Raw genomic sequence first — 10,721 nt, 5'->3', positions numbered from 1 at the left:
TGATTACAAACATTGTAGAATGTGACAATTTCTACATCCTTTCCTCGCATGCCGTCTCTTTCTTGATCTAGTAGTATCGTTTAAACCATGGTTATCTGATACAAGGTTTTTGTTTATGTAGCAATATTGGAAATGCAATATATGGTCAGTAAACTCAATTGGGAAAATGTATTCACTGCAAATCCCGTTGATCCCTTTAGTGGTCTACTAATCTGTTCAGTAATTCCATTTAGCTATCATTTTGTTGTAGCTGATCTTTGTATGGGGTGTGTTTTTCATGGATCTCTCTACCTTTGGGGGAGAGTGCAGAGGAAGGGCTTGGAGGAATCGATGGATTTCATCTCTCTCATGTTTCTTTCTGGTCAAGGAGTTGTCTTTTCTTGTCCAAGAGCTGTTAGATTCTTGGATTTTCCAAATGCACAACCCCATAAATCCAGTCTCCTCGCCCAAAAAGGACTAAGAAGATATTTGGCACCCTGTATTTAGGTGTATTAGTTGGTGGTTGGGTGTAAATGTACATTTGTTTTTTTCTTATGCACATGGCATGTTAATAATACCAAAAAAAAAAATCAAATTTTGGCTTGCATCACTAAAACGACATTTGTCATCTAAATGGACGGTTATGATTGGTAAATAAATGTTGGTGAGTTGCTCATTTGTTTTTCTTATGCTTGCGGGGTACTTGAGGTTCAAACTATACTTTTTGTTTTTGCCAACATATATATTTCAATGGGCTTATTACAATCATTCTAAATTAGATAGTAAAGTTGATTTAGTTAATCAAATCTAATGTGCATCTAACTCGCATTCAAACACAACTTCTTCTTTTTTGGATGTTATTGCGTTTCATTCACTAACTACACAAGTGAGGATTTCAGATAACATCAATTCCATGGGAAATGTGATTTGGATTCTAATTCATTCTAAATAAAAAGCTCCAAGACAAGCTCTTAAAACTTTTGCAAATCCACAAAGTGAGAAACTAGCTTAAAAGCAATTAATCTTATTTTATTGTAGCAAATGCTCTAAAAATGCCATCAATGATCACAAATTCAAGTATTTGTAGCTTGATACCCAAATAGTGAATTTTGGGATTTGCCAAATTCAAATCAAATGCAAATAATATGAATTCCATAACTTAATGAATTTATCAAATCCAAAGTCTCATTTCTCTCATTGCAAACAAGTCCTAAAGAAATACTTCAAAGAAAATGTGCAAACTACACACAGAAATAAGAGAGAAATGGTACAACCTACATAAAAAGAGGCTATGCGGGTATATAGATGAGAGAGAGGGAGAGAGAGTATTCATATTATTTCCCATGTTTTTAAAGCTTAGAATATCCATATTGTGTACCACGGGTGGCTCGTGCACCATATTCTTTAACTATATTTTTCTTTGATTGGACCATCTTACCAACCATCTGCTAAGTGGGCCTTTCCTCACTTAATGAGGCCCTTTTGTTTGTTTTTTGTTCTTTTGGTATTCATTTGTAAGCTAATGCCACCAACGACTAGACCTGCCTAAACATCGGGATTTTTGGACCATGGCCCATTTCACTACTTGAAGCACAAAATGGACGGTTTAGATCTCATCCATGTGTGCCACGTAATGTACTCCCAAGAAGAAATACATGTCATCTCATTGAAAATAAAACCCGTCATATAATCTCTCACAAATAAATATATAAGGCACAGCCTAATTGCAACAAAAATCCAATAAACATTAAACGGCATAAAAGAAAAAATATGGAAAACTCTGGTATTGCTGCAGAGTGACATCGTTCTTGCATGCACTCACGAATTGTACCAATGGCATACATCTAACTCAGTTAAACCGTCCAAATGTGGGCCCCACATTAAATAGATCATAAACGAGCCGACTCCACTTAATCAGCGGTTAGGATCGTCTCATAAATCTAATTTTTGGAATTATGATCTATCTACAATGGACCCTATGATCTGGACGGTGTAATTTGACTTGGGTGAATGCCACATGGCCAATCCGAATCCTGAGTGCATGCGTATGAACCTTCACACACTGCCAGAGTATCAAATAACTCCCCCTCCCCTAAAAGAAATCCATTTGCTATGCCGGTCCCTAGCAATGGCGTAGACATTAGTAACACATGTAATGAAAATCTCAAGAAAAGAAAGCCCAGAAAATCAAATTGGGCTCCAAGAGCTTTGGGCCGTTAGAGGGCTCGAGCCTTGATGATATCAATGCTCATCTCGCTCGGATCTGTGGCTTGCAATTCCACCTGAATTCCATCAAGCTCTCTCTTGAATCTGTCCTTGGAGCTTGCATACAACATCTTACTCCTCACCCTTGATGTGTCAGGGGACCTGCATTCAAATTAAAATTAAAAACATAAGGCCCATGAGAAAAACTTTGATACTCTGGTAGAGTATGGGGAATGATACACAGGCATTCAGAAATTAAATAGGGTGAGTTGAATTAAAGTTTTAAATTATGGGTCTCAATTTAGATATATCATGAAGCGAAAAATATGCTTATTCGATAGTCTGGTTATCAGATTAGTATATACTGATTGGACGGTTAAAAATGAACCATAAATCAGAGGTTAGGATTGTTCTAAGTAATCTAATTTTTGCGACTGTGGCTTTGTAACAATGGTTGGACAATTTAGCAGGTTTAATTTGATTTTGTTGTATTTCCAAGTGTTTAATTTCTTAGTGCCTGTATATCAAGTGTCATACCCTGCCAGAGTATCAAGTAACTCCCCAAAGAGGATTTGATTCGGTACACTGCGGCATAGAAAACTTCTATGCTGTGCACCCAAAGCACACTGCTAATTATCATGTCTCCCAGACCCAAAAAAAAACAAAGCGGAGGGGGGGAACAAGTGGCACAATGATGAAGTGTCCTGGTCCGTTCATCTAGTGGGCCATTATTTTTAAATGGACCATGAGTTAAAGAATCAAATGAATAATGAAACTTCTACTGTCAGATTGGCAGAAAATTTTCCGTTTAATATGGACCGTTGCTCCTCATGGTTAGTCATTGGGCTTATAACAATCAGTCCTTATACAATCATGGCCTTCAAGGCTCAAGCCCAAAATGGGCCAGACCTGATCTGGGCTGGGCCACCCTGGCCCAGTTACTACCCTCAACCCACCTTCATAAAAGCTACTAGGCAACATTGCATGCACTTGTAGATTCGTACGTTCCTACAAACATGGATGCATGCATGCATGGAAATTCACCTTCTCATGGACCACACTAGAAAGAGGAAATATAGTGCTTGATGAAGGGTCCTTCCAGCCCAATGATGTGTGCTTGTGGGGCCCATCTTCTCATTGTAAGACTCTTATTAGGTGGGCCATACGTGATCATCAGTTTAGATCCCACTGCTTGATTATTCAGATTGAGCGGCCTATTGTGATCATTGCAAATATGTTTGGGGCAAGACAATTGAACCATGGTCCCATACATGGTTATTAAGCCAGATATAAAAAGCTATGGTAAGAAAACCCTAAATGAGAGAAAAGTGTGATGGGTACGCTTCTTTGTCTCTCACTAACGTAGGAGAGAAAACCCTATTATCATTTAGAGGTTCTCTTAAAGCTGTGAGGTACGGAAGATCAAGATTCATGTTAGATGCATCGCTTTAAGGTTATGGCATCTAATCTCCATTATTGATACATATATGATCTGTCAATTCTGCAACACAGATATAACACCCGTGATCAAAATCATTCATATGGTGGGCTCCCACATCAGATGATTCTAGCCGTCTAATGGCTAGAATCATCTCTTTTCATGGGGTAGTAGAATAACCCAATGGAAGATGAGATTACGCCAATGGCAATGATGATGGTTATAAACATAAAGGGCCCTACATTTCGTGGGTATGTTGAGTTACCAAGCAACGAAGAAGATCTTGCTCTTGTTGCAGTTCTCGTTGGTGGTGAAATCAAAATCGTAGACAGCATAGCGGCATTCATTAGCAGGCAAACAGGCAGCGAAATCATCATAGCTCTCGTGGGGTTCCCCCAGCCTCTCCACCATCACCTGCTGTATCCTCTCATCGATCTTGAACACGATGAATCGGAAGTTCCGCTTCGCTTTCAGCTCCAAGAACCTCAGCTTACAATCATCATTCACCGCCATTCCAGATGCTGAGTTCGCCTACATTCATTGTAAAAACAGAAAATTACCAGTGCAATGGTGGTGGTGGTGGTGGTGAGAGTGATTATCTAGGGATTTAGATCCATCAGAAAGATCAGATCCAACGGTTCAGATTGATTGTTAGGTCGAGGATGCACTAAAGTCTGTTGATGCATGTTTAGATCTTTTAACTAAGATGTTAACCTCTAAAGATAAATGATGCCCCATCTTTCCTGCCTATATTTCAGTATTGTACCACATCTGAGCCATGAAAAATGGTGGGTCCCACCATGAGGATCAGATGATGCAGTAATCAGGACGGTTCAATCATCAGGTAGGCACACCATCAAAATAAATGGACGGCCTACTATCCGACCTGGCATACAGGTTTGCCCTCCCTAATGAGTGGATATGCCTGATTTTTGAGACAGGTGATTTCATGGTGGGGTCCATTTTTTTCTCTCTGGTTAGATCTCCTATACATATGCTACATTGGTCAGGAAAAAAAAAAAAAAAAACAGGTCAGAATTCTAAGTAGAGCCGTCCATTTATTTGGACGGCCTACTTTCTTCAATTTATTTGTCCTAACAATTCTCATGTGTGGGGCCCACCTTTTTGTGATCCGAACCATTCAAATGGTGGGGCATCATAAATAGTAGGACCCCAATAATTAAATTAAAAAACTCCGATTGAATTAACATAAAAGGAGCATTGGCTGTAATTATACATTTGCAAACTACCTATCCAAAAACTCGGATCATGCATCCAATAGAGGACATATCAACGCATGTCCAATCCAGGATGGAGCAAGCCAGATGAACGGTTTAGGCCCCCCAAATGTGGGCCCCACCTTTTGTATTGGATCAAACAAAAAAACTTCCATCCCTTCATCCTTTATCTTCTTGTCATAGAAATAAAAAAGGAACTCTTGATGCATGGAAATGCAGATGAGAGAGAGAGAGAGAGAGGGAGAGAGAGAGATACCATGTTTTCTTCCAATGAGAAATGGCAGATGAGAAATGAGAAAGAGTCAGGGAAGATTTTCAAAAGAAGAGAAGGAAGATCCTTATTTTTGGGAAGGGTGTTTGGGAGGTTTGTGTTATTGAGGGAGGAGAGAAAGGTGAGGAATGAAAGAGATTTTCAAGGAAGAAACCAACAGCTGATATTGAAACCTCTAGGCTTCGTTCACTACCTTGTTGCCACGTCTCTATATTTTTTCTTTTATTATCTGGTCAACGGTCAAATCCTTTTTCGTTTTGGTCGAAAATCCCGTTTGTTGGTTTCAGTTTTGGATTTTATATTTTTGGGTGGCCAGATGTAGCAATGATATTATTCTATCCAGACCATCCAAATTCTAGGTCCCATTATCAATGGAGCATATCTCTAAAATCACACAATCAAGCAAATCTTAACCATCCAATTAATGGCCCAAATTGGAAGGGAAAATCAGATGGTTAAAAACATCTTAAGATTGCAATGTTTCCATTATAAGCCATCCACGGTTGGATTAGTGATTTTGATGGTATGGATTGACAGAAAACCATGCCATGCATCCTGTTGGAGAGTCACCACATCTTTCAAAGGGTGCTTGACAAACAGAAGAATTTCCAACTCAATGAGATTCCCATGAGGTGCTTTGTGGGCCCCACTGCATTGTGTGATGGGCATTTGGTAGGTCTCTTCTGCAATATGGGAAGTGCAAGAAATCAACCATATTCAAAACTAAGGTGAGCCACACCATCTGAAAGTGAAAGCATGGAAATCATACTTAAAATATCTAAAAGGACTTGGTGGGGCCCACTTAAGTTTTGAAATGTACTGAAATTTGATGTGACCCCTCATTCAAGTGAGATACACACAATGGATGAGCTGGATGTCTAAACCACTTCTCACTAGGACTTTTTATACAATCAACAGGGTTTTAATGGATGGGCATCTACTTGAATTGTTGTTTGATTAGTGGCCCACCTAAGGTATGGATTGACCTATTTTTATACCCATGGCTCAAGATGATAGGTTGCATGATGGGATGGATGTCCATCACACATCATGGTGGGGCCCACAAAGCTTGACCTCATGGGAAGCTCCCATGAGGTTGAGCTCTATGGGCCACCATAATTAATGCTAGATGGACATCCACACCATGCATTTGGTAGGTCCCTTCTAGATTATGGGATATGATGAAAATCATTCATATCCAGAACTTAGGTGGCCCACATCATCTGAAAATCGTGGTAAATCATGCCACTTGGTAAGACCCACTTAATTTTTTGAATTGCCTAAAATTTGATGTGACCTCTCATCGAAGTGGGACACACATAATGGATGGGCTGGATGTCTTAATAACATCTCACTGGCCCTAAATATAATCACAAATGTTTCAATAGGCATGTATCCACTCTCAACTTGTTGTCTAGGTTGTGGCCCACTAAGTCACGGATTGAACTAATTTTTAGGCCCATTGGTCATCATGGAATGGTACATCTAATGCATGGCATGGATGTCCAACACACATCACTGTAGAGCCCACATGGCTCAACCTCATAGAAAGCTTCCTATAAGGTTGACATACACACACATACCAATTAATTTAATTTTGGATTGACAAAACACCAGTAGCTATCACTGACCTCTGATTTTTTATTTTATTTTTATTTTTATTTTTTATTTTTTTATCTTTTTGATCAGACTCCTCAATCTGATCCATTTGGGCCCTGGTATTAGGGTTGTCTCAACCAGTTGGGTCCTGGATTACCCGTACACAGGATGTTCGGGTTTGAGTCTTGCCGGATCTGGATATTTCTTTTATGGACCCTGGTCCAATCGGGTCTTTAAACCATGGTCCTGATTTTCATTATGGTCGAGCAAGATCAAATAAGGGCATTTACATGATTGGGACCACCTAATGAGTGGATTAGATTGCACACACATGTGCATGTACGGTGTGTAAACAAGCTTTCTTACATGCCTATGACTTAGCAAATCTTGTTTAATAACTAAATTAACTAATATATTTTTAATATATATGATATGTTACTATTAACACTAAACGAACGGGTCTGAAGCCCCACCTGGCTTGATTTTAACTGGATCCAATGCGGTGGACCCGACAAACTGGAATAGATCCAAATTTTAACCGATTGTTGAACCTGCACGAAAATTAAGACCCGACCTATAAAAATAGGTTGGTCCATCTGGTACATCCATCATATCACGACAATGGGATGCCACTCATCTATCTTAAATCTAAACCGTCCAAATGGTAGGATCCACTGTAGATCGATCATATCCCTAGAATCTTATCAATCAAATAACTCTAATCAGTGTACATTTGTTCTTTGAATTCGGACCACTTGCTACTTTCCATATGCACCGTCCATTAGATGTCCCTCTAATCTGCATTTAAGATCTTGCTTTCAATCTAATTTTTTTAGTTATAATCCATCTACAGTGGGTCCCACTATTTGGGCGGTTTGCACTCGAAGTACATGCCACGTGTACAGAAGTGGAGGTACTTTTATGCATCATAGTTATGATATGGGAATGCCCAGTGACCCCACACGCGCGTATGACAAGGTGCTCAAGTGAGACGTTGTCTTCAAGCATGGAAAGAGAGGCAGATAAGCATCCCCACCACATGATCATGATTTGTGGACCACCCAAATGATTCACAGATGTCTGATTAATTCCTTAAACTCCTTCACTGCTATGATTTATGGGGACACATATCTAACGGCTGTCCGTGTTCCTTCAGCATTCGAGTGTATTCTTCGCATGAGATGGGGGCTACAAGGCCTCAGGAACACGATGCCAATGTAGCACACGTATAAAAGATCTGAGCCATTCATCAGTCAGATCTCACTATGATTGCACCATGATCTAAAAGTGAGGCCAGTGAGCTCATCAGGTCGTGTACATTGGTATTATAGAAATAGACGGTTAAAGAAAAGGATCGATTGTTCTATATTCAACGCACGAGTGCAGCCCATTTAATAAGTAGATCTCCGTTAATTCTGGGATATGGAATTTTCATGGTGGGGTCCACGTTATGGATGGCCTCGATCACTTGTTGGTATGAAAAGTTGACGTGTGATCCGGGAAGCCCTCTGCCCATCTCATGCGAGTGAGTGCACTTTAAAATTCATAGGATCTTTCCCTTGTACAGTACTGCGCTATGTATTAGACTTCTATGTTGGTTTTCCACCATTTAAAAAATGATAATGACTCTTCACCTGTACAGATGGCATAGTTTTGCGGCAATCCACACCGTCCAAAAAAAAAATACTGAAAATATAATAGAAAATTTTGACCACCATATTTTACTCCTAACCGTCCATTTAATAGCGTTGAAACATTGATACTCTACCACAACACAACGATCCACACCCGTGCACATAATAAACTAAACCGTTCAAACTGTCGGGACCAATCTCGATGGGGCATAGCCCAAGAATCAGATTGATTAGACGATCCTAGCCTTTGATAGGGAGGGATCAGCTAGTTGAATTTGAACCTTTGACTAAGTTTCATTTTAACCATCGATTTTATGAAAACCAATCTGCTAATCATGATCATCGTCTGTTTAAAATGAATTTATAATGCTCCATCCGCAGTGGGTCTCAAGATTTCAACGGTTTGGATCGAGGTATATGTGTGCCACGTGTACTGTCTATGAGCATTAGTGTGGATACTCATGCCCTGCCTTCATGTATCGTTGATCATGTCATGGTAATATCAGCTGCGGCTGTGTGGGTGCTTTAGATTAGATCCCTTGAACGCTTTCCCAAGGTTTCCTGGCCCCACACGCGAAATCATGGACAGCACGTGCCGCCAATCTATGTGGTGTGTGGAAAATCTCGGTGGTGCATAAGGTGGCCCCCAGCATGAGATGGTCACATTCAAAAATTCAGGTAGGTCCACTCGTTCTATAGGCCACCCCGCTTAAAACAGAACGATGGGTTCAAATAACATTTCCAATGGTCCACGTTATACTAATCTTCGTGGCCTGCCTGATGAGTAGACCTCTCTGATTTTTGTTTACTCTGATATTCACAGTGGGGGTCACCTTATGAACGGACCAGATTTTCCGTAAATTTTCCAAGGATGGCACGTGTGCTGCGTGTAAACTTGCGTGTCCTTAGAGCAACCTCCCTCGTGTACAAAGCCCGTTCAACAAAAAAGCTCTGTGGGGCCCACCTTAATGATTTTCTGAGCCATCCACTTCGTCCATCATTTGTGAAATCTCATTTTAGATCAGTAAGAAAAACATCAGGCCAACTCAAAATTTAATTGGGCTACACCACAAGGAATGGTGGAGATGGGATCCCAGCATTAAGAACTCCCTGGGGCCCACCATGAAGTTTAAATTCCATCAAACCCGTTCATAAGATGAATCCCATCAGGATGAATGGAAAATAAAAATATCAGCCAGATCCAAATCTCTGGTAGTCCTCAAGAAGGTTCAATGACAGACGCCCCCACCTTTACTTTTCCTGTGCTGTGGCCCGGTTGAATTTTGGATTTACCTGATTTCTGGGCTCCACATCTTAACATGATTTAGCTAAAATGATGGACGGACTGGATGTGCCGTATACATTATGGTGGACCCCATGGACCTTTTTGCTGCATAGGCTATGGACTTTCGTCTGACAATTGTAATACACATGCATGCCGTCGATGCCGAACGTGGTAATATCAAGAGAACGGACTAGGTGAGACCCAGGCATCACCCAAGACGGTGCGACCCTTACCGTGGGGCCCACCTTGATGTATGTATTATGTATCCACACTGTCCATCCCTTTTCTCTGGATAATTTTAGGGCACAATCCTGAAAATGAAGCCGACCCAATTATCAAGTGGACATACCGTATGAAATAATGGTGATTGACTGTTAACAAGTCACAAGAGTTTGGAATGAAAATTATATTTGTTTTTTCCCTTCATCCGGACTTACCTGATCTTATCAACAGATTGGATGGTAATGGTAGGGTGTTCAATCACTATTGTTTCTATGGTATGGTCCACCTGATAATTGGATTTGCTTAGTTTATAGGATAATGCCCTAATATGATTAAAAAAAATTGATGGACAGTATGGATACATAATACATACATCAAGGTGTGCCCTGCAGTAAGGGTAGTGCCATCTTGGGTGAGGTTGGGGTCTCACCTAAATCTCCTACCTAATATAAGGAGAGTGGATTAAGCCTTACATGGGCAACCCATAATGGGTGTTGCCTTGACCATATGGCGCCAACCTTGATGTATGTGTTATATATCTACATCATTCATTAGTTTATATATATTCAAGTTAGGGCATGATTTAAAATATAAATTATTATGTGTATTCAACAAATATTATGGATACTTTGATCAAAGCTCTATATATAGAAAAAGTCTAAAAAACGTTGAGGGAGATGGAACAACTATCGAATACTAAATTACAATAAATTAAAATTTAACTTAAAGACTAAAAATCTCAAAAATTAGGTTCAATGGGATAAACAAGTTTTTATGTGATTCATTGCATGAATTGCATTACATTTTAAGAGAAATTATTTCTTTGTCCATCTTTACAATGTTTATATCA

General features: G+C 39.8%; 1 protein-coding gene across 1 annotated transcript; it reads right to left on the bottom strand.

The window, feature by feature from the left end:
• Positions 1 to 1,566: 1,566 nt before the first annotated feature.
• Positions 1,567 to 5,257, bottom strand: LOC131230886 (actin-depolymerizing factor). The gene is made up of 3 exons (XM_058226911.1): positions 5,117 to 5,257; positions 3,888 to 4,153; positions 1,567 to 2,346 (listed from the first exon to the last, which is right to left on the bottom strand). The coding sequence occupies exons 1-3, from the start codon at positions 5,117 to 5,119 to the stop codon at positions 2,196 to 2,198; spliced, it is 420 nt and encodes a 139-aa protein (XP_058082894.1). The 5' UTR covers positions 5,120 to 5,257; the 3' UTR covers positions 1,567 to 2,195.
• Positions 5,258 to 10,721: the final 5,464 nt, after the last annotated feature.

The sequence above is a fragment of the Magnolia sinica genome, chromosome 17, assembly GCF_029962835.1.
Source record: "Magnolia sinica isolate HGM2019 chromosome 17, MsV1, whole genome shotgun sequence".
Lineage (NCBI taxonomy): Eukaryota > Viridiplantae > Streptophyta > Magnoliopsida > Magnoliales > Magnoliaceae > Magnolia > Magnolia sinica.
The sequence above is the reverse complement of the archived record's forward strand: the minus strand, read 5'-3'. Positions and strand labels throughout refer to the sequence as shown.